The sequence below is a fragment of the Trachurus japonicus genome, chromosome 2 (genome assembly GCF_045865225.1).
Source record: "Trachurus japonicus isolate A0001 chromosome 2, Traja_1.0".
Lineage (NCBI taxonomy): Eukaryota > Metazoa > Chordata > Actinopteri > Carangiformes > Carangidae > Trachurus > Trachurus japonicus.
In genome coordinates, this window is record NC_140908.1 from 7,945,832 (window position 1) to 7,971,475 (window position 25,644).

Consider the following 25,644-nt stretch of genomic DNA (forward strand, 5'->3'; position numbering starts at 1 on the left):
CAACAAAAACCATCACTGGGTTTTTATTGATGGCCAACACTTTGGGTTGCATGCTTTACTTCCAGACGGCGATGAGATTGAAAAGACTCAAAAGAAAGCTTTGATCGGCCGTTATCGAGTTTGCACTTGCGGCAGCGTCTTAGCTCAAAGACAACTGTCAACCAGAGCGTTTTAAATTCTCATGAACAACAGCAACGCAGCTTTCAAACCTCTCGTTCCTATACGACATATTGCCTTTAGCAGCAGCAGCAGCAGCAGCAGCAGCAGCAGCAGCAGCAGCAGCAGCAGCAGCAGCAGCAGCAGCAGCAACACAGGTGAGAACAGGCCTCTGTATAAAATAAGGAAGTGACATCATTGAGTAAACAAGAGACAGGAGTCAGGTTGTGCAAACACGGCAGCTAGAGCAGCGTTGTTGTCAGACAGCCGGGCAGCTTACTGACTCTTACATGGGGACAGAGAAAATCTAAATTTCACAGTGTGTGCGTGTATTACAACACTTGACATTTCTGACAACTTCTCGCTCTGCTCTTTCACATGCTGCAGTGAGAAAACACAGTGAGGCCTCTGTCCTGTCATGTCCACAACAAGTTTTTTTTTAACGTATAAAAGGAGAACTGTGCAGACAGGTAGTCACCTTCAACAAACAGGAAGTGTATTAGTGTGGCTGTGTGTGTATGTACTGTACAGTATGTGAGCAACGAGCAAGTTCAATCCATGCTGACGTTATGTCTGATTTGGGGCCTAGTGGTTAAAATGCATAGGATATAACCAGGGCCGTTGCTAGGAATTCTGGCCCCCCTGAAAGAATACTAAAGTGGGCCCCTGCCCCCTGACTTTTCCACTTTTTTTCTTAGACTACGTATGTATTATAATTTTTTATTTAGTTTGTTTTGATGCTAATGCAGCATTACTACGAGTATTAGTCAGTGTCTTAAGCAGAATAAGTCAGTCATACAAAGATTAGACTAGGGGTTTTTGTGGGCCCTACTGGGTGCTGGGCCCCTAGAATTATCATCACCTTTCTCCCCTATACAACGGCCCTGGATATAACTGTCTTTTGCATTTCCTCTATAAGGGCAAAGTTTCCAACAAAAAACAAACAAACAGAAAGAAACCCAGGTAAAATCTGGATGTTAAAAAAAGAAAAGAAACCCTGATTGCAATGAGCAGGCACTCACTTCACAATTAGGACCCACCAACTTCATCCAAAACATTTTTTTTTCTTTTTCAGTCTCTCCACCTGCCGTCATAAAGAATACATTACCGGTGCCACTTTACATGATTTCTGTGTGATGAAGTCCTTCAAACCTTCCCAAACACTTCCACCAGCAATTGCCACTTGAAACTGCTGATGTGAGAAGTTGCCAGGAGCGACACTCAAACAGTAGCCTACAGCTGAAAACAGGTGGGTGTGGAAAGTAAATCCAAAGACAACAGCTCTGTCTTTTTATTTTTTCCTTCTTTTTCTTCTTCTCACAACTCCCACAGTTTAAATAACGTTGTATAGAAACACACATGTTGCACTGCTGACTGTGAAGTGCTGGCAACAACAAAGAGTGATGAGTCAGCAGCTGTGATGATGATCACACTGGGGAACATAACCAGCATCATATAATGTCAGTGGCTCTGCAAACACAGTGTTAAACCAGGTATGAAATGATGTTCGTGTCTTAAAATATCAGAGCCCAGGGATTACGGATGAAGGATGCAACCACTGTAGGATTTTCTAATTAGGAATCAGCTCTTTGTCCTTTTCCATCTGTGTGTGTGTGTGTGTGTGTGTGTGTGTGTGTGTGTGTGTGTTTACTCTGTCCCCCAAATACCTTGTTTATTGCACACGAGAGGGGTGAGAGGGAACAACGGGCGAAAGAGGCTGTCAGCCCCTCATTGTTCCCCTCCATACATTTCCGATGAATTACAGTGGCAGTGGAAATAATTGCTTGTCCCAATTATGAATCCATCTGCCGCGGTGGCTTTCTGATTTGATGGGGGGGAAATATTCCCGAGAGCAAAACCAAACAATGCCTGGGAATAAGGCACAGGAGCGTGTCAGCTGCCATTAATATCCATAAAGGCAATTTCACAACACACCTAATGACACAAAATGACAGACAATAACGATTAGGTAATTAGAAAGTGTGATGTCTGAGTAAGCAGAGGTGTGTTGCTCTCTCTCTTTCTCTATGTGTGTGTGTGTGCAGGGGGATTCGAGCAGGGAGGGATTAAGGTTAATACATCTCTCTGCAAATGCATGTGGACAGTTTACCTCATCTTTATCCTGTAAAATAGCCTAATATGACTTTATAGGGGCTAAAGGGAAAAAGGTCACTGAGGTTAAAAGGAACAGCAGGACTCTAATATATTATATAGGCTATATATCAATTTTAAAAATCAGGTTTTTGATCATATATCAAATAAAACCTTACAGGATTCCTACTGGAAGTGAGAAAGTAGACAAAATAAAATACTTTTTCAACCAGAAATATACCTATCCAGCAATGATAAAGTATTGAAAATAAAAGTTTCTTCACAGAGGCACAGTTTTGTCTAAGTTATAATATGTTTCAAATATGCATACGTTTTAAAAATGCATATGCAAATGAGGGCAGGCCAGCAGGCAGACTGATGCCGGTGTGTCGGTGGGAGTGTGATTTCCTGGAGAGCCGGAGCCGCTGTGATTTCTTCTTCCGGGTTCTCGTGTCGTGGTTTGTTTTGTTTGGGTTCAACCCAGCGTGACTCAGAGCCACACAGCGAGTCCGTGGGTACCGTTTTCCACCAGCTACACAGTCACACTGACAAAAAAGAAGATGTCCCGTGGGGATTAATTCAACAGTTTGGTCTCGGTGAATGAAAGCGGACGGGCGACTTTTCGGCGTCATCACGTCCCGACCTGAGACACCTGTTGCTCCGGTTTCGACACACAGGTGCCTCCGCCTCCGTCACTCAGGGAGAAACTCCCGGTGGGGAAACTATAACTCACTAACTCGGACTCGTTTCCTTCACTTTATTTATTTATTTTGGCTTTTTGCAAGCTATTATGAAAGTTACAGTCACTTTCGGGGACACTTCGGTGGTGGTTCCCTGCAAAGCTGGATGGATAGTCCGGGATTTAGTGGAGCAAGCCACGCGGAGGTACCGGAGGATTTTGGAGCAGGTAGGCTACAGTAAACACTCGGACAAAACTTTATTATTTGCACTCAGACTCCACTCGTTGTGCATTCATTACATGGCATCTAATTCCTCCCATTCTTCACATGTTGGACGAGCTGGCTGTCATACCTTGGTCAAAGGGAGGAGTCACGTGACCTGCCAAACGGTGGCTGTAATAGTCAAAACATAGATGGATGATTGTCTGAGTTTGGTGCACTTTGCATCCCTCAGGTTCACCTCAAAGTTTTTCAAATAAAGTAAGATATTTTTTGCATTTTAAAGCTATAAACTGATGGATCCACGTGTCTTTGGATTATAACACAAAAAACAATAGAACTTTTTTATTTTAATTTTAATTTTTTTGATTTGAGTAGCTACAGTAGATGACAGCCCAATTTGTAGCCTATGTCCTTGTTGACCAGAAACACTTTTTCATTGATTTAAAACAAATAAAAATTGCAATTAATCAGTTTTTTTGTTAATATAATAATATCCCTGACTACTTTAACCAAAACAATACAACAATCTAAAATAATATAGCAATTTTTTATGAAATGGCAATATTTTATCATCTCCCCCAGGTTTATTGAACCCCGTAACAACATACCAATTCCCCCATTTTAAAAATAATGGTTCAGTTACATACTCTAAGGAGAATAACAGTTTGAGCATCTTACATAGATATTTCATTGTTTTTATTGTAAGATTTTGTAAGATCATCAAACTCAGACAACCCAAAGTGCACCGAATCCAGAGAATCCACCAGCTAGCTTCTGCCATTGTTGCTTCTAAAACCGACTAGGGTGTGTTTTTCTGAACTTTTCTTAAAGTTTTATACTTTTAATTTTAATGTTTTGACACTAACTTCTGGTCATTAATGTTCAAAAATTAATAACAATATTATGATAGTGATGTTCCTCTCACATGTGGTTCTATGTCATTTCTGGATCAGATAATTAACATGTGAATCACACAGAAAGAAATCCATCACAGTCGATACCCAACAGTACAGTGCATCCATATGGCACCTTTTGGATGATGGCTAATGGGTGTGACTGTCACATGCCGCAGCTCTAAAAAGTCTGTGACCTTTTCGCTGTAGCTCTCAGAAGTCGGATGACAAACGTCGGCGCTGACAACAAGCTGAGGGGAAGTGAATTTCCCCGCATCTCCTGAACACCTCAAATGAAACTGATAATAACTCACACAGTGTAGGAAGGATTTAGAAGAAACCATGTGTGCAGTCGGTGTTGTTTCCCTCTGACTTGTGTTGTAACGCATGTCCCACCTATAAACAAAAGGCACACACACCCCCCACAGCTGTGTGTTGTAATCTCTTAAACATTAATCATTCTGCTGGCTGACCTTTTATTAATCAGCAGCTTTGTATGTGCATGCTGCCCCAACCTGATAGGCTGTTGATGATGTGTGTTTTGTCTCTGTGAGGATGGGAGGGGGCGCTGGCTGCAGCCTGAGCTGTCTTACCTGTACAATGGCTCCCTGTTTAAAGCCCTGGTATCTCAGCGGGCAGGTGGAAGTTTACTGTTTGATGTCCTCACTGTGGCTGCAGTCGGGGATATGCGCGGCGGACAGGAGGCTTTGTCCTGTGAGTGATTGGGGATTAGGATTGGTGACAGGCCTCGGCCTTATCGGGTTGGCTCGGTCCCCCCTCAGCCCGCCCACGCACCATAGCTACCCCCTACCCCCCTCCCTCCCTCAGGCGGGCACAGGATGGACGGACTGACTGGGTGGCAGGACGGCTTGATGGATTGCTTCCACTCTTTATGCACACACCAACATGTAAAACACAGATGGGCACTCACACATGCAGGAGCTCATCTTGCACCGTGTCCCCTGATCCGTCTTGTTTCTGCCTCGCTGACAGCCACAGCCATGCCCACTCTGCCCAGCGGACCCCTGCTGATCCCCACCGAGACGCTGAAGTGGGCTAAACGAGAGCATGCGATTAGAGCGCACCCTTGATTGCTTTTCACAGGGCGTGTTAATTAGGAGCCGCTGCTAGACGCTTACTCAGCACTCTGTTGCTTTCCTCTTAAAGGGATAGTTCACCCAAAATTCAAATTTCACTCATTATCTACTCATCCTCATGTCGACTAAGAGCTGTGAGAATTTTCAGAGTCCCCCGTTCCTTCTCTGAGTTACGGGGGGGTCCGTGCAGCAGTATTTGTCCATATAATGGTTGTCAATGGATACCAACTTTCTTCGTCCAAAAAGACACACTAAAAAACATCCAAATGCCTCCATAGTGCTCGTGTGTAATGTCCCTCTTGTATTGAAGCCCAGACATGAGAAATTGTTCTGTAAAAAATTAAATAAGTCTATATTTTAAGCTTGTTTGTAGTGGAAGCTCCCAGTGTCTCGGTTCACTGCTCTTCCTGTGTCAGTGCAAATCACTGCACTGACCGGCAGAACAATTTCTCATGTTGGGGCTTCAATAAAAGAGGGACATTACATACGAGCAGTATGGAGGTATTTGGATGTCTTTTTGGACGAAGAAAGTTGGTATCCATTGACAACCATTATATGGACAAATACTGCTGCGCGGACACCCCCGTAACTCAGAGAAGGCACGGAGGACTCTGAAAATTCTCACAGCTCTTAGTCGACATGAGGGTAGAGTAGATAATGAGTGAAATTTGAATTTTGGGTGAACTATCCCTTTAATAGCAGCACATCATCACGAGGACAGTCCAGCGCTGCAAAGTGCCGGCGAGGCCTAAACACATCTGACCAGATGAGGCCGGCTGCCAGCAGAGTCTACTTATCGCCCACATTAACCACACATTTCCCCCTCTGGCCGGCTGCACCGCTGACAGCAGGGACAGTGTCAAAAAGCCTGGGTGTAATCGCTGAGGGTGTGTTTGTGTGTGTTGGTTTATGGCCATGTGCGCGGTCTCACTGTGGATGGCAGCGATGGCATGTAGACCTTCTTTAATTAGCAGCTCATTTTAACGTGACCTCGGCTGTGGCTCTGCTTGTTCGGCCGCTTTTCCTCCTCCTCTGTTGAGAAAACAGTTACGCTAACAGACAAAGCCTCTAACTAACTTCAGGCTGAGAATTACTTCTCATTATACGGTGTGATTTGTACAATACGAGAGCACATTTGCCATCGTGGTGGTAATAAAAGATTTCCCCTTATAGTTTCCACACATTGTTCAAGGCGTGCTGCTAATATCGGATATAATGAGGAAAGTAGAAGATTGTGGGAGATTTGTGTAAAGATTTGCACCTCAGGTGTTAAGATTTATTTAAGTTATTGAAAATTAAAAATCTCATCTTCCCTTCTTACTGTGTTATCTTTATTATTACTCAGTATCAGTGTGTCTTCTGGGGCTGCAGCCAACAGTTATTTCAGCGCAACAATAGTGAACAAAGACGTTTGGTTGGTTTGCAAAGAGTTTGTGATGCACATGAGAGAGGAGTCTTATCTTAAAGGGATAGTTCAACATTTTGGCAAATTGGCCCATTGCCTTAATCCCTATAGTTTTAGGAGTAGGTTTGTTACCTTTAATTGTCGGTGCAAGCTATTTTTAGAACGGTGGAGCAGAGCCGTGAGCTGCTCAGAGCTACGCTACTGTAAGGAGGCTAATGGGATGTCTTGGTTTCCTTCATCAAACTCATCAAATACACAGTCCCACAACTCCAAAATGCTCTGAGCAGCTCGCGGCTCTGCTCCGCCGTTCTAAAAATAGCTTGCACCGACAATTCAAGGTAACGAACCTACTCCTAAGACTAGGGATTATGGCAATGGGCCAATTTGCCAAAATGTTGCACTATCCCTTTAATAATAGCTGAGCTATCTGTGCTTTACTAGATGACTGTGTTATTGTAGGCCTGTAGCCCGGGGCACCAGCGTGAAGGCTGCGAGTGTTGTGCGTTCTCAGGGGGATCAGCCATAGTAACTGTCACTGTGCAGGTTCAGTTCATATTTCAGCCCCTATACGACTCTTTGCTGACACCTGAGTGCACGCTAAAAGATCTCAGAGCTGTGAGTGAAAGGACTCAGATACTGTAGGTATGTTGATGTGAGGTCAAAGCTCAGCTATGCAGAAAGCGTTGTTAAAACTTAATGCAACAGTTCAAACCTGTCGTTTCTCTTGTTCGCGACGTTGGAATTTAGGTCACGTCGACTGTCAGATGCGTTCAAGGAAGTCACACTTAACATTATCGATCCCTGAAGGAGAATACTCTGTGACCTCTGTGCAGCGTCTCCAGGCTGGAGGGGGTTCTCGCCTCAGCTGAGGGGCTCTTCAGCAGGACAGACGCCTGCTGGCATGGAAGTTTAAATGAGGGCATCTCAAATACCTTGACATTAAAAAGAAGTGGATGTGATTGTGTATCGGTTCTCAGAAAACCTTTTGAAATCGAAATGCCAACCCCGTCTGGTTTCTCTGTGCGCGTCGAAAAAAGAAAAACTAGATCAAGTCCATAATGAGTGTTGTAAATAGATGGTTAATTAGTGCTGGTAATTATGCCATTATGTTTTGGGGTTATCTATCTGTCTGTCTGTCTGTCTGTCTGTAAGTGGATGTTTCAGTCATGTTTTTTCTCAACTTTGGTGCAAAGGTGACTAGGGATGGGTATTGATAAGAATTTAGCGATTCCGATTCCATTATCGATATTGCTTATCGATTCGATTCCTTATCGATTCTCTTATCGATTCTCATTGGGTGAGGGAATAAAAGAGAAATGGGTTTGTTTGCATTAATGCAGTGGTTCCCAACCTTTTTTGGCTCATGACCCCTTTTGACATCACAAATTTCTGGTGACCCTCAATCAAGATGAGCAAGCTCAGATATTTGTATATGCTGCATTTTATTTGATCTTGATTTATATTCAAGAAAGTGAATGTATAAAGAATATAGTTGTTTAAGATTGTGAAAAATAATTAGTTTAAAAAAAAAAATTAATCAATTACTAGACATTTAAGGCGATCCCATTTGAATTCCAGGCGACCCCACATGGGGTCCCAACCCCAAGGTTGAAAACACTGTATTAATGGCTCTAACATTAAAAAAGTAGACAGGACCGACCTGCCTGGACAGGTTAACACTAGACCACTGTGGCTGTGGGGCAGCTGTGCTCACAGGAGGAATTTAACAATGTTTCCATTTCATGGTTTTTATGCATCTGTATCTTCTCACTAGTTATTGTTTTCATAACGTTCGTTTTTATGCGGAGTGAGCGAGTGAGCGAGCGAAAGAGAGAGAGCGCGCAAGAGAAAAGACACACGGCGCACCGTTTCACGTGGCTACGAGCAAAACCTGAAAGAGGTGGTTGGAAATGAAGAGAGAAAAACACAAAGAATAGACATGTAGCCTGTTCAGGAGACGTTGACCTGTCCTCACGGCGTGAGGGAGGGAGGACCGGAGGGTGGCTCTGGCTCACAGGTTAGTGATGAGGAAACGTCACTGTCAGCTGCATCTGTCAGCAGCTCCGCTCCACGCAGACACCACACTAACTTTATTTTGGGAGAACAAACGGTGACACGTGGATATAAACACTAAGCACCCTCATTTATAATGAAGATTGATTTTAACGTAACGTCACGTAACGTCATTAATCAATTAATGCGCGGGTTTCTGAACCAAACGGAATCGATAAGGGAATCGTTAAAGCAGACACGCACACGATTCCAAGAATTGATCCAAGTTGGAACCGGTTCCGAAGAGGAACCGGTTTTTGATACCCATCCCTAAAGGTGACAATGAACTGAAAGATTTTGGTGTTCAGAAGTGAAAGGTCGTTGTAACCTCACAAAACCAGTTTAGGCTTCTGCAATGTGATATATGTGGAATAACTCACAGGAAATGCTTTGAGTGTTCACCTGGATGAAGGATGTTTTTATGTTTATGTTAAAATTTGGTGATTTTTGTATATTGCTTATAGCTGCTTCATAGAGAGGATGGATTTAAAGTTTATCCGAGTGTGTGGACGTGACTGGGCTCATTTGTATTTAGGGGAACGTGAGAACAGTCTGTGGCCTGACTGAAAACCAGTAGAAACACTGGATTTTATTCCATCTGTCATTTCTCGGCTGATACGCAGCGTGCCACATTGGATCAGTGAATCTCCACAGAGGTAATTTTGGCCTCCGATTACAACAAGAGCGAAGGCAAACTGCTGAGGTCAAGTCGTCTCTGCTTCCCGCCGCCGCCGCCGCTCTCCAGGGTGAAAGCTCTCCACAGCTTTCCTCTCTCTTCCCTCTCGCTCGTCTGATGGACCCAACTCGAGGACGGCTCCTCATCGACTCGCTTATTAAAGACATTTTCTTTTTTTTTCTTTCTTCTTCTTTTTTTTGTCACGGCTAAATCCACACCGTCCTCCTGCAGCTGTGTAATTACACATTCTTCTGAGGATCAAAGTGTGAAATAGCACCCCCCGCCCCACCACCACCACCACCACCACCACCGCAGCGAATTTAGCTCCGCTAATCGACCCCGACGCTTCACCGTTCTTGAGTGGTGTCGTGTTTGCTCACCAGAGAGGGAGAAGAAGGAGCACTATCGCTTTAAATGGTGTATGTGGGGAGGGGGCTTAATAGTGTAATTTGCAGGGAATTTACTCTTCTAACTGTCACGGTAATTCTCCTCTGCTATTGACTGACTGACTCCTAACTCCTTTTGTTTTTTACTTCATGGGAAGAGTTCAGGATGCGAAGGGGAATTACCAGCAAGGATTGATAACCGCTGACTTCAGAGGGTTTTTTTTTCTTTTACTCCCCTCTCTTCTCTCTATAGATTACTTTCCCTGTGAAGTGGCATACATTCATCCCTTCTCTTCACAAGGTGTGTGTGGGGGGGGGGAGTGTGTCTCCTATGGGCTCCTATGGCAGAGCACAAGTGAAGTGCAAACTCCACCAGGTGTGCTTAAGCGCGACCTCTCAGAGGCGACGCTAATTAACACTCCCGCGTTGTTGTGCTCTAATCCACCGGTGTGATTAATCCCTCTGCCCTGAAATTCACACTCGTGCTTCTCGTTTCATTAAGGTGTGCGTCTTGATGCCGGCGATGGCGATGGCGATGCCCTTCCCTCCTTTTTTCCACACACTCATACTCCCACTCCCACTCTCACACATAAACAGCGAGAGAGGCAGAAGAATGCCGGCAGCCGTTCAGGTTGGACCGGTTTTTCTGGCAAAGTGTAAATGCCTTGTACCTGACGTCTTGGCTGCAACCGTGCTCTGCCAGTTTCAATGTCTCCATCCCACACGTACCATCCTAGAATAAACAATCATGGAACACCCTGTTTCTATTTTAAATTCTTATATATCTGTGTCATAGCTTATAATGATTATAATTTGGGGACCACTGTAACATCCAGGACAGTGTTTCTGTAGTAGTTGCTCTACTATCTGATAAAAACAAAACAATGCAAACTATGAGGAAGTTAGGTGTCCTCTCTTTCTCTGTGAGGCCTTCACTCCCATTCCACGTTGAAACAACTCTATTTTTTTTTTTTACAGTGACAGGACACTCTGGCCTCAATGGATTGCATGCCTGTTTGCATAATCACACAAAGCCGTTGCATTGTGTGCAAACTGCAGTGTGTTTGTATGCTACATGTAGTTGTAGTTGCGGATTACTTGCCGCTCGGTCTCTTGCAGCTCTGGCGTTGGTATTATGGGCACTTCTGAAGAAAGGGAGGCTCTGGCTTTATTCCTGTGATTGAAATCCCAGGCTTTCCCAACCATTTGTTTTAAGAGAATGGACTTGGCCCATTGTAAAAGGCAGACACCCTCTTTTTTTGTGCCCCATAATTCACATTGGGATGCAGCGGAGCAAGAACAAGCCCATTCACAACGGGGCTCAGTGATACAGCAGAAGCTGCTCGCTGGGTCTTAGCCAAACTCATTCCAGCCTCTGAGGCTCGTAGCCTATAGCTGTTAATTTAGCTGGTAATGTAGTCCTGTGTTTCTCCGGACAGATTGCTTATTGGTATGGACAGCTCCTAATGGGCCATTTTCTACTGCACACATTGTTAGAAACGATGAGCCTTGTCAAAGATTTCTCTCCCAAGTCCCAGGAATTCCTTTTAATCTGGAAAACCAGTGAACGCTGAACCCAGTCAGAGGTCAGACCTACGTTCTGTTTCTCTTTGTGTTCATAATCTGCACAATTTATCACCATCCTCATCTTAAATTGTTCAGAAACGAACTCGGAGATCTGCGAAGCATCGCCACAGCAGATTGTGTGAATGCCGTGTCACAAAAAGGGGAAGATGCTATTGTCTGTGTACTTCTCATTTGATTTTTTATTTATTTTCTTGTGTAAACAGCGCACAGATTTCAGATTGCAGCTCATTCAAAAGCCCCAGTTCCCTTTGTCAATGTCTGAAGCGCCAGGCTCTGCGTACTTCCCGCTCCGTGGGGTGTGTTCACTTTGACCTCTGTCCTCATGGTGACAGTGAAACCAGGCTGGAATGTGCCCACCACCACCACCACCTCCACCACCGCTCCCCACCGGGCAGCAAAACTGGAAAAGTTCCTACCACCCCCCTCCGCCCTCCCCCTCTCACTCACAATCACAACGCTCTGAACAAGCTGTACTTTTTAAAAAAACATGTGCTGTGCATTTACAGTGTAATGTAGGTCAGCTGTCATTACTGTTACCTGCCAAACTATCAGGAATACCTGCTGTGGTGCCTGAATATATGGGATTACTGTGCTGCTGCGTGACTGTCAGAAGTGTGTCACATTTGTCACTGTAAACACATCATTCTAGTTCAGCTATTTCTTGACATAATCTGCATTGAAACTGCGATTTAAATATAAACCTGTAATAAACGGAAAATGATGAGTGAGTGGTTCAATCATTTTATAATAACACAAGACAAGATTTTTTTAGTATAGTATACCATTTATAGTGTACATAGTATGCCATTTAAACCATTCATTTTAGATTTATGTGTTTTAAGTTACACCATTACAAACATAATCCATTACAAAAAGCTTTTTATTCTCCTTTCTTTTCCTTTAAGACGCTATAGCCACTCTTTGATGTATGTATTTAAATGTTTAGTGTCTTATAAGCCCATGTGGAAGAAAATGTGCATGAAACTTAAATAAAACAGTCAATCAATCATAAGGTAAAGATTGGTGATTGATGTCATTGGTTTTGGTTTAGTTGCTGCAATATTTTTGAGTAATTTCAAGTTTATAAATATTCATTAGCCTATCTGAATAATTCAAGCTACTCATTTGGCTTATTTCTTATGTTATTTCCCAGCAAGAAGGCAAATATATATATATTTTTTTATGCTAACTGGTGTGTTTGTTTCCAGCACGGGGAGAGGATTGTGAAGACCCACCACTTGGAGTTCACGGAGGGAGGGATCCTGTACATGGACGACCTGCTGAGCGATCTAGTGGAGGACAGAGACAAGGTGAGGAGGGGGTTGGATGGGCTGGTGGGCCGCGATTCGTCGGGCTTATCTAGACTCACTCACACATTCATCTTGTCGTCATTCTCATCCAAGCCTCCACACACACACACAAGACGTGCAGACATACAGTATGATAGCGGTAAGCCGTCTTCCTTATTGTTCCGCACCTGATATGAGGGGAAGTGAATTACAGCAGGGGATCCGTCATTCTTATCCGCGCTTAGAGTCTGATAGCGGATTTGTTGTGACTCCCTGTGAAAGTCTCCTGGCAGGATGACAGGATGTCCAATAAACAAGGTATTTGCAAATTCAAACCTCCAGTTAGCTTGTCACTGGCTCTGAGATTTTTCAAACCGACTGGATGTGAGAGTTTTTTTTCTGCCACAGCTCTGGCTAAAGAAAATAAACTGATTGCATCTTAATTGGCTCTAATCAGGCTTGGTAAGGAAGTGAATTTATTTCCTCCTCCTCCTCCTCCTCTATCCCAACCCTCCTCCTTCGCTCCCCAGGTTCCTCAGAAAGCGGAGACTGCATCGGAGCGGTGACGGTGCTGTGTGATTTAGCTGTCATGTTCATTTGTACTGCGACAGATAAAAGGACACCGTTTCAGGTAAATCATCCATGTGCAAAGGGAAGTTCTCCGAAACAGCGGTGATGTAACTTCACAGGAGACGGCTCGGGAGTTGTTGTTTTTTGTACGCGTGCAAACAGTACACAACAGACAGTGGCCCAATTTCTATAAAGAGCCCATTTCGTTCCTCTTACTAATTTCCCATCATGCATTCCTAAAATGTGCTAATAAACGTCCTCAAATCCATATTCATAAGGCGGCAGTGCAGACGAATGATGAATTACCAACTCTTAGTCAGCAAGAAGGCCAAATGAAATGGAAATGGAATATTCAGCTGACCCTGTGCCATGCAATAACAACTGGTGTTTTAGCCTGCATGAACAATAGACTGTGTGAGTGCATGTGTGTGTGTGTACAAGTGCAAGTTTGGCAAAATATGTCTGTGGAAAAGGGGACAGAGCTGAATAATAGATGTGTAAATTCAGTGAGAAAATCTTCAGCGGCAGGAAAAAGAAGTCTTTTTTTTTTTTTGCAATCACAGAGAACAGAGGCCTCATTTTCCCAGATGATCGAATTATAATCATAGGATCTGCATCTTATCTGTGCCTGAGAGGGTGAGTCGTGGATTTTAATGACTCATTCTCCAACCTGAACCCTCTCGCTCTCAGAGCATCCTCAAAGTGATGATGATGATGAGGTGTCGCACAGCAAATCCCACTCTGGCATTTGATCCGATTCTTTCCCCAACAATTGAATGTGACATTGATTTCCAGCCTGTGGTGTTGACTTCGCCCGAACCTGGCCTATTTACCTTTTTTTGTTTCTTTTACTTCTTTCTCTCCTCGCTTTCATCTCGCTTCTCATTTCAGCCCTTTTTGTTTTTGCCGCTGATGAAAAGATAGCAGGGCGGAAAAGGACGAGTGCACATGATCTTCACAACGTGCCAGCAATCTGACTTATCTCCGGGCTCCCAAACAGCGCCAGCTCTCGTAGATTAATGAGCTGTGCCTGGCATTCTTGATTAGTCTGACTTCCTTTTGTTTGTCTATGTTTTTATTACCTCGCCGTAGCTGACAGATTCTATCTTTAGCGCTTTTTTCTCTCTTTTTCATTCTGTTATTGCGGCTGACGCTGGTTCGTCATCAATCATACCGGAGTGGTCCCATTGTGAAGGCCCTCCACCGCACAGCATGGGCCCTGTTTTAGCCGCGGATGCTAATGAGAGATAATGGGTAGCTATTTGTACACCTACTGGTTAGCTTAGCCGCGAGTCCAGACCTCCTTATCAGGGCCAAACCCTAACTATTATTCAACAGTCATTCATACACACACACACACACACACACACACACACATAGACACATACACTGTCCCTGCTGCCCGCACAGAACCGCAGGAAAGCGAGTAGCGTAGCGTGTTAGCATTGGCGTGTACGGAAGTGTCGCCACTGGTGGTTGATGAGGGCGGAGATGAGGGGGTAGCTGTTATTTGATTACAGTTCTGCCCCCCTGCATCTGCGACGCACACACACACACACACACACACACACACACACACACACACACACACACACACACACACTCTGTTCATTAGCCCCCTGTCTGGAGACACCGGCCACCAGCCTCCTCATGAATATTAACATCGGTGTGATGAATGTGCAGAAGGCCAAGCGGCGCTGGCCAAGGTGCGAGCGCGTATACACAGTGCACACCCCAGACAAAGCAGCAGAGTATAAAGAGACCTCTGCAGGTCACGCTTCAGTCAATTATCCTCCATGAAGCCGCTCTCCTCTTTGACCCTGGACGGTGGGTGTGCTGTGTGTAGCCCTGCAGCTCTCAGACGCCGGTCGGAGGCATGGCGGTTGGAGTCAATGACCTGTCAAACAACCCGCTACTTTGTTAATGGCGAGGAGACGTGGGGCAGGCACAAAAGCTTTTTGATCTCCCCCTCTTTTTGTCACACCGTGTTGCTCAAATCACCACAATTTGGAGACAAGTTAACCCACTTTATCCTCCTTATCCCCCATCAGCCCGTGTCGGCTCTTTTTTTTCAGTGATGTAGCTGTTGACTCGTGATGAAATGGTTTTGGAGGAACAACAGGGCAAATCCAGAGACTTTAAGTCCTACTATTGATCCCAAATTCTCAAAATCATCTGAACAATCCTCAATACAGTTGGTGTGCAGGAATTGTAAGTGTAAAAATGTAAATTCAGAGCTTTGACAGACGGCATGAGCTGTCACTTACATTGTCCATGCTGATCAGCAGCGACTCTTATTGTGTCTTTTTCAAAAAAGTTGCCATGGACCTGTTGCTGCACTCCTTTCCTTTCCTTTCCTTTCCTTCCCTTCTTTAGTTCCACATCTCCTCCCTCTCCCTCTTTCCAAAGCAGTTATTAACAGATGTAGTGCTGCACCTCTACACATTCGCCCATTTACAGCCACCAGAACTGTCACTCTCCCCCATTCACGCTCCTTTGGGATCCTGCATTAGCCGCAGCCATTACTTCCATATGTCGCCTCGGTACACAAGAGCTTTCTGACAGGCTGTCCAATGCTAGCATGCCATTAGCATAAAAGCTATACACCAGGTTCCAGTCAGGCAGCCCTCCCATACACACTCAGAGTTTAATGTATACACATATATATAATATATATGTTCGACTGCTGAGCTTTTGGAGAGACAGGAAACTTTGTTCATTATGGTCCTGGGTGACACAGAAAATGAAACATGTAGATGCTGCTTGATTATGAGTCTCTCATCGCTGCCGTCCTTCACCCACACGCAGCAGAAATGTGAATGTTTAACACGTGTGAGTGTCCTCTCCTGTCACGCTGATCTCCTCCAGAATGGGAATTAAACCCGGGGAGCATAACGTCTCCTCATAAGTGGACTGTCACTCCTCATTGCATGTGCGCGGACACACACACACACGTACACACACACGTACACACATTACCCTACACGGACCTTGTTTTCAAGGGGAAAAACACATAAAAAATCCCTCAACCTTCCATCCAGTGCAGCCAGTGAGAAATCTAATTTCATGGGAAATTTAATGAAAAAAAAAAAAAAAACAGGAATGATTTCCTCCATCTCTCTTTAATTAGCCAGTTTTAATCACTACGCCCACAAGGCCTCTGTGAACCTCTTGTGCAGTCTCTAGTTGCTGGAATGTAAATGGTACGGGTTGCATATCCCAGCTGATCTTGCACCGAAATGTCAAACTGCTTGATTATGAGGCCATTCCCCATCATCCATCTTGTCTCGCCTACGTGTCACAGCGGACCACGCGACGCCGCCAGAGCAATGAATCGCCAGTCACGTGGAAATGTGTTCTGATATTTAAAGTGGTTTCTTTGGTTGCGAGCATCTCCTCTATCTTTAAAAGAGACACTGACACTTCTGTGAATAATGATCTCATTTAATTACAGAACATGTAAAGGAATCATTTACACACTTCAGTTAGCAGATTAAACAGATATGCATGATAGCCCTGTTTTAATATATATATATGAAGTCATGAAAAGAGTGATGGTAGCCACTTATCAGAGGAAAAACATAGCTGCAAAGTTTTCATTTCTTTTTACTTTTCCATTTCGTTTTTAGCTAAAGTGCTACTTATGATACTTGTGCCAATTAATTAACCTACGGCTCCTTCAGCGTGTTTATTTAAGAATCCAGTGACCTTGATATGTAAATGACAGATGGTACAGCTGAAAAATAGATTTCAGTGCTCAGTCAGGGCAAGCCATGTAGCCATGTACAGAAGAGAGACTGTTAAGAGATTACCTCCAATATAGTTTGGCATTTCTGTGCTTGGTTCTTACTTCTAGATTGGATCATTGATTCTGTGAAGCTGGTGGTAAAGTTTAGAGTATGTAGCATCACACCAGAAGAAAATAACAGTTCATTTCAAAACTGCTTGACAAAATGTGTCCGTGTCAAAACCAGTGACATACTGTACCAAAAGAGGAACTATGCAAGATATTTCACCTTAATTAAACAGCTTCGGAGTAATTGTGATGGTTAAATAAATGACTCTAATAATAGTATAGAGGATAGAGGCTCTCTGCCTTCCACCTAGCATCTCTTGGCTGAAAACCAACCCTAGAGCCTCCGACCCGGTGTCCCAGATCTCATCCTGGCGGCACTGTGACAGAAACACACCCTGTCATCTATTATTTATGACAGATACATGTAAGACTACAAAAATACACATCGTAAAACATATATGATATATGACACCATCCACCGCTCCATAGGAAGCCTTCTCACCGCTTTGTTGAAAACTAATGCACATGGACTTTAACAAAAGTGAAATTGGCAACACAAATGAAAAATTTGAATGTTTAAGATGACGTAAAGTTGGTTGCAAACAATCTGCTTTTCTAAAATCCATACAAAATTGTCTCTGGGAAGCTATTCTCTGTATTCTCTGTGTTTTGTAGGTCTACATCATTTCCACACTAGTGTAACCAGTCATATTGGTAGATAATTTCAAGCCAAATGTGGACACAAAGTGGTGTTATTCGTCCGTTATAAGTCCAATCTTTAGCTTCACATCTCAAAGTTAACTAATGCTGCTATTAATTTATTTCCAGCGGCTCTGGTAGAACTCTCTTGTTATATTAGTTATGTCGGTTGATTTGCCTGAAGTCATTTACTGCATGTCAGATGTCAGCCCCTCTGACAGGCGACAATAAGGCATTACTTAAAAACGTGCTAACCTGCAGGAGAAAAAGTTTAGTGAATGGGGACGTGATTGCGAGGCGCCGACGTGCTGATTAGCCTTTGACGCTCCGTGACACCTCGCTCCCTCACCTCCGTTCCCCTCATTCAGCGTGGCGGCGAGCTGCGTTTGATTGGCATCTGAATAGTCACATAACTCCGCGCACTGTCTGAATGGCCAGTGATGAGCCGGAGCATGAGGTTCAAGTGCGCTGATTAGAAAATGTCACATGCATGCCAGCCTAATCATAATCTATACCCTCTTCACATACTAATCACAATCCATACATGGGAACCTGTAAAGACGGAGTGAGTTCAACACCATGTCTGTCTCACATTTGAATATTAATTAGAAGTCTGGCGCTGATGCTGAACTTGGCCTGGGTCTAAAATAAATCAGTAGTTTACCTGTAGCCAGTCATTATAGTCTGTCTTTTGTCTCCTTAATTGATTTTTGGCTTACTTTTTTCCCCAAAAGAACATTTATTTTCTAAGTTTGCCATCACGGCCGAAGCCCGGAGGCTGAAGACACATTCAGCTTTTTAGACTTGATTGTCTGAAAGTAAATTGCGTAATGGAAAAAACTGCTATTTTAAGTTTTCCGTTTAAAGGTTGTGTTTTTCAGCCTCACCTCCAGTATTTTCATGATGTGAAATCCTATTTCTAAAATATTGTTTGTCCTTTTTGTAAGAATGTAATTGGTGGAAGGTTTTTCCAATTCGTTGTTAGAAAATTACACAGCAAACTCTTTGAGGGTTAATTTGTGCTGTGGTGTTAGATGGAAAGGAGATGTGTGTACTTATGATTTATTCCTGTGAACTCCACTAACACATTGATATATTCAAACCTCCAGTAAACATACAGTAAATTGAATAAAGTTAGATTATCTCAGTGTCAGACTGTTACCTGCAGATCAGATCAGATCAGAGCCGGGCGGCTGGATGTTTTGCCCGGCGGGATCCGGTCACTTGAGCTGATTTGATCGTATCTCATCAGTCTCGACCTTGATTTAACACACACACACACACACTCCCCAACCAATCTGAGCATCACAACAGCTCCTCATCTGATTATATTCAATTAACAATACCCCCCCACACACACACACATTGAGCAAGCCCTCTGATTGTAATTACGATGAGAGAAACCCAAGGAAGGCTTAAGGAGAAATGATTCTTTTCACCCAACTGCACGGTATGTTTTCTCATAAACTTGCACTTTTTTAATTCCTTCAGATGATCCGTTGCTCTACCTTGTGACTTTGAACGATGGCGCCCATCCAAAGTGATTTATCAGCTCACCGAAGCAAAAGAGCAGGATTTTCTGTTTTTCTTTGCGTAGGTGTGTGTGTGTGACTTTGAGGAGGCCGGCGCGTCAGGTCATCACACCCTCAGATCTCGTCCTTTGGTGCCTCTCCTTCTGTTAATCACACGGACTCCGTGTTGCCCTCGGTGTCACCATCACACCACCCATTAGCTTCTAATGGAGCGAGACGGTCAGGCTGCAACCTGACCTGTCTGCGCCTGCTGTGGTCTGGCAGGAGGAAACCAGGGAGGAGGAGGGGGGAGCGAGGGTGCAGGCCAAGGCCAGAGGAGCACTGTACTCACATTTTTAATGACAGCTGTGTATAATCAGTGCAGGATGAAGAGGAAGAGGCTTCTTCATCATGATCTCTGTGTCTGTTATCAATACAGTGGCTGCACGACTCAGAATCAGTCCCATTGATATCGTTGTGAACCTGCAGATTGCGCCGTGTTTGTTGTCAGTATTTGCTTTATCAGTTAACAGCGATTTTGGCACGGCAGCCTGCAGAGGAGCTAATCACATCCAGCTAATGATCTATTATAGATCAGCTTGTTTACAGCAAATCTAACTCTCTGACCTAACCAGCCTCACGCCATCTGTTTTCCTGGATGACATTGCCCCAGACGAGCGTATATGTGTGTGTTTGTCTGTGTATGTGTGAAAGAGTGTGGGGTGTTTTCCCTCGGCTCGCTGGGTCTCTGCTCACTCCAACTGCTAATAACTCAAATCAGGAGAAAGTCACACTCCCAGACCTGTGTGTGTGTGTGTGTGTGTGTGTGTGTGTGTGTGTAGCAGTGTGTGCTTCCTCAGCAACCAGAAGATGAATGCTTGTAATAGTGAATCCAACTCATTTCAGTTAAATATTTAATGATTCTGGTGCAATTACACAGCTGAAACCGCATCTGTGTCCATTGTGTTGCGCACATTCAAACACACGGCCACGCACACACACAAACACACACTATTATTGCTATTATTCATTTTTTTTCGCTCCCTCTCACCCTCGTCACCTAACTGATTGGCCTAATGAATGGTACTCTGTGAGCGGTAATGTGTCTGAATAGGCCACTCGAATTATTAGCCAGCCTACGTCTGACGTATGGAGAGGAGGAGAGGTTGTTTCACTCACATAAGTAGACTTTGAATTTGAATTAAATCTCAGATAAGCAAAATAAAGGACTTTTTTTTAATTTAGTGTTAAAGGGAACAGAAGGTTATGAGACAGAGTTGTTGTCGAGGCAAATGCAGAGACTGCCTGCTGAAAAACTGCCCTCGACAGGAACGTGCATCAGCGGTTTTGCATGAATTTACCTCTAAAACAACTCTGTCTCGTATCGTTCTGTTATTATCTCATAGCGTGGTGAATGTGCAGGTCACAACTTGTCCACCAGAGCGTTTTAGAGTTATTGGATTTGATGAGTTTGATGAGGGAAACCAAGAAATCCCATGAGCCTCCGTAGCGTAGCTCTGAGCACGGCTCACGGCTCTGCTCCGCCCTTCTAAAAACAGCTTGCACCGACAATTAAAGGTAACAAACCTACTCCTAAAATTATAGGGATTATGGCAATTGGCCAATTTATCAAAATGTTGAACTATCCCTTTAAATTAAGTAGGTCGACAAATAGTTAAAAAATATGAATATTTGTTTTTTCATACTGTACTTTCTAAAAGATAATTGTTTCAGCACTATACAATTGTCTGCTGGTTATTAAATAGACACAAATATACATAGCAGTGCTCCACACTATATATATAAGTCTACAATGGTGTTGTAGACGGTGTGGTGGGACCTCCAGCCTCCTGACATTCACATATATATGGATGGATGGTGCTGTAAGGTGGTGTTTGGTCCTCATGGGGTTTGCAGACGTGTAATGCAACACAAATCCCCTCAGGCTTGTTGTTCTCGAGTCAATAACTATCCAATAAGGCGTGTTGGTAGGAACACATATGTTGATAGGTGCGAGCAAAGACTGGACGTAAGGCTTTTTTTCCCTTCTACTTCTGAAACACCTTCAGGCTGTGGATGATGTTGGTTCTCCATGGCAACGGCAAGTCCTGAATGTCAGTAATGTATAGTTCATTTTTTTTCTGTGTATAAGTAAGCTCGACAATGATGGAAAGCAGAATGTTTACCCCTAAAGACATAACCTGAGCTGATGAATTACACTCCCAGGCCGTGGAAACACTCCCACCTACAAATGTAAAACCACAGGAAAGAATTTACATCTTGGCCACAGCGAAGAACCGGTAAATTATTAATAATTTAATGAATAATAACAACAAAAAAGGGCAGATTTCCCCTTTAAAGCATCATAAATATCACTTCAAAGCTCGGCCCACACAAAGAGGTAGAAAGAAGGAGGTGATGTATAGGATAAAGTGTGATGTTAAAGAGAGGGCAGATGGAGGGAGGAGGAGGAAGAGGAGGGAGGGGCAGCCTGTGGAGGAGAGAGCCACAGGTGAGAGGGCGGCAGCCTCGCAGCTCTGAGTTAATCACTCCTTCTATTTCTCTGTCAGATCCCGGGAGGGAGGAGGAGGAGGAGGAGGAGGAGGTGGAGGAGGAAGGGTTGTTGGAGGGAGCAGCTGGCCCGGTGACGGCCACAGGGAGAAGAAAAGCAGAATATTACGCTCCAGTTCTGACTTTTTGAAAACGTGTGAGATTTCCATCTGTGTTTCTGTGTGTGTGTATTTGAGTGTGTGTTTGCGCATATTTATGCACACTTATGAGAAAGAGGTTATGACTTTCTGTGCGCAGGGGGAGCACATGTCCCCGCTTCTGTTTGTGAAATGTGTGTAGCAGTGTGTCATGTCCACAGACCAGTGTAACCACCGCTGATGTGTTTGCTCTGCTGGAGTGATGAACGAGCCGGGTTTGATATTTGTGTTGCCGGCCTGAGAAATAGGAAGCCTGGAGCTCGGCTGTCACCCACATCCCTCCTCCTCATCCTCATCCTCATCCTCCTCTCTCTCTCTCTCTCTTTCAGGCCTCTCGGGCTTGTGTGATTTATGAAGAGTTTACCCTCTCCCTTTATGAGTGTGCATAAATAATAATGTGGCGTGTCACCGAGCATAGCCAGCTCTGCAGTACCTCAGCTGGTGGCGATACGTGTGTGTATGCATGTATGTGTGTGTGTGTGTGTGTTAATGATTGTGTATCCTCTCAGTAGCCGCATACGTACTTCATCACTGTGGCTGATGCGACAGATGTGTGATGCAGAGAGAGAGAATGATAACTCAGCCCTTTTCTGTACCATAAATATAACCTCCTTTTTTTTGTGTGTAGCCGCTGTCACCTGATCAGCAGCGTGTTATTAATGCAGCTTTGCAATTTTCTCTTTTCTCATGAAGCTATGCCAAATCTGATTTGTTTATGTATGTGACATTTTACGGATGTGGTGGGGGTGTTCGCACTCTAATGTTAGAGTGCAGGTCTGCACGCCACTTCTAGCCGGTCGGAGTTGAACTCTACTTCACCGACTTCTTATTTTCAGATTCAGAGTCAGATTTTATTTATTTATTTATTTTTTAAAGTATATTTTTTGGGCATTTATGCCTTTATGGATAGCACATTTGAGACAGACAGGAAACGGGGAGGCAGAGAGAGGGGGGAATGACACGCAGTAAATGGCGCCCGATGTGGGATTCGAACCAGGGCCGACCGCAGCGAGGACAGTGCCTCTATACATGGGGCGCCCGCTCTAACCACTACGCCACGCGACGCCCCTTATTTTTTATTTTTTTAAATGAGAACAGTACATATTGATGAACACTGTTGTGTAAATTTGTGGGATTGCAGCCAAGTGGCTAATTTCCATCCCCAGACCCATTGGCAGGTTGATGTCAGACATAAATACAATGAAGATAAAAGCACAAGAGGCAGGACTATAGACAATAGAACAATGCATCATGATAACACCTTGACATCTCACACAAACATACAGTATATGACATGAACAACATATGTATATTAATTGGCCAAGAAGGGGACCAAGAGATTACAGAACAGTTATAAAGTGCTACAGTGCTAATTAAAGTGCTATTTGCTAAAGTGACGAGTGCATGATTACATTTATTCTGATTGCACAATGCCCCAATAAAGTGCAGGATTGGTTTAAATTGCACTATGCCCATGGCACACGATTGCACATGCAGTTGTGTGTCTACTATTGCCCTAAATATCTATACATTTTGCAGCACAGCTGAACTCTGAGATGTCATTTTAGCATGAAACGCAAAAGCTGAAAATTTTATTCACCTTAATAGAAGCATTGCGATGTCAGTAGCAGTCTTTGAGTGTGTAGGATAATCTTCAGGCAGGATAAAATCTCACTGCTGCTTTTCAGGAGAGTTTGCGAAGACTTCTCTGAAAGAACCAGCATCCAAATTTTCTCAAATGTTGATATTCCATTCCTCCTGATCCTGCACTCAGCTCTGATGTAGCAGTTTGGATATGCATTTCCCCCCTTTGCGTCTGTAGGTCAGTGAGTTGTATTAACATACGCTCGTTCTAATCTGTGTGCAAATATAATAAAAGCTCGGTAACTAAAAGCAATTTAGGTTTGACACAGGTGGAAAACAGCTGTTTAACCTGCATCACCGCTCCTCCTGGAGGATTTCATATTTTGTGATTTTTATTTAGTGTCCTGTAGTATTGAACATTATCCACGGAGAGATGCGTGTCTGTGAAGATCAATTGTCAGGGAGGAGATTGAAAACGAAACGAGGGTGGATAACAGCAGGATGTGTTTCTGCTTTTTCTGCTATTTTTACGTTTTGGAAGCGAGTTCTGGGTCACCCCGCGCTGCATTTGCATAAATGTAAATGCCCGGACGGCAGCAGCAGCAGACAGAGGAATTTACTTTGGTGTTGATCCTGTCAGGAGCATCAAAGACACGTTATGTTCAATGTGGAAGTATTAGCTGCTGTTTGGATCCACTGGCATCTCATCAAACACAGAGAAAGGAAGATTTAGAGGTTCAAGTAGTGATGTCTCTGTATATGATTCATTATTTTAATTTTTTTTCAGAGTCCCTCACCACCAGCCAGCGCACAAGTTGGATTGTGCATCTTCTTGTGTGCATGAGTTCATGAGTGGGAGAGTGAGAGTGTGTCTCTTTGCCCTCCTTTGTGTCTTTGTGGCTGCTTCTCTAATCTTACACACTGCCTGAGTGTGTGTCGCACTGATCTGAGTGTACAGTATGTGTGTGTGCAGGCCCAGAGCCAGGTGTGTGTGTTCCTGAGAGGTAATCCCCCACATCTGGTAGTGTGCTGTATAGATTCAGGCAGGAACAGAAGTAGGATTAGTCCCGCTCTCACCGGTAATACAACCAATTTTCTACTTGTTTAAATAACACAGGCCAAACATTCCTGAGATGGCCCCGACGGTGCCCTAAAAATGTGTGTATTTATGTGGAGTGTATATAGTATGTGCTCTTGAACAAAGATTAGGTTTTTGGCACAGAGAGCATGTAATGTTGGTCTTGTTTGTGTCGTCCATCATTAGAGGGAGAATCTACTTTGGCCACTGGGAAAAAAGCAGCTGTACGTTTCATTTAAGGTACCTGTCATTTGGTGTATTTGGTCATCCAGATGTTCCAGTCAGCTTTTACCATCTTAACTGTCAATGGCCGATGTTTTCTTTCTTTCTTTTTTATCCAAAATGAATCTCCTGACTGAAAGTGATGCTGATTTCTGCTCTGACAACTTCCTCAGTCGACCAGAGTGCATCACAACCAATAAAAGAACTTCCTCTTTTGTCATGGCTCCCACCACTGAGGTTATATCCTCTTTATTTTTTAATATCTACAGTTCAAAACAAATACATTGTGTCTTTATTTCACTAGTTTAGACTCAACATTGTTAAATTTGACCACTGTTAGACTCGGGAGTGTGTAGTGATATTAACACCAGTACAAGAGATGACTCTGATGTTTAAAAGAACATGAGGATTAAAGAAAAAGTTTTTATTATATGAGATTTAGCTAATGTTTCCTGATTTAAAGGGGAAGTGGGCTGAGCAATAAATGAAACCATCCTGAAGAGCTCACTGGTTGCTACTGTATCAAGGGGCATTCTGGGAGATGGAGCGTATCATTAACTAACGCAGAAATGAAGAGTGAATATAAGTATGTAAAAAAAATAAATAATCAGAAGTCATCATGATGAATCTGCTGTTATGAATTGAACATGAGGCGTTATTTGTTTCTCCGATGTGACCTCGCCATCACTGCTCCTCACCGTAGAGTAGCACTAATTACAATTACCTGCCAGTCGATTGGAGCCGGGCAAATAACTGCACACGCCTTGTTTATAAGTGATTACCATTTCTCACGCGAGGCCGTGGACTTCAAGAGGCAGATTTGTGCTCACTCAGGGAGGGAGATGCTTAACTTCAGCTCTGTCTGTGCACTGTTAATACTCCCATCCGTGGAGAAACTCATTCTCTCCACATCTCGTCTGCTCTTTGTCGAACAGCGTCCCG

The 25,644-nt window shown here is 43.8% G+C and overlaps 1 protein-coding gene across 1 annotated transcript in view; it reads left to right on the plus strand.

Moving 5' to 3' along the window:
* Nucleotides 1-2,649: 2,649 nt before the first annotated feature.
* The window catches only part of pard3ba (par-3 family cell polarity regulator beta a), a 143,272-nt gene continuing 120,277 nt past the window's right edge, over nt 2,650-25,644 (plus strand). Inside the window, exons 1-2 of the mRNA XM_085798114.1 lie at nt 2,650-3,154; nt 12,454-12,555. Of these exons, the coding sequence (XP_085654240.1) occupies nt 3,038-3,154; nt 12,454-12,555 (219 nt within the window). The 5' untranslated portion in view covers nt 2,650-3,037. The remainder of the gene's footprint in view (nt 3,155-12,453; nt 12,556-25,644) is intronic.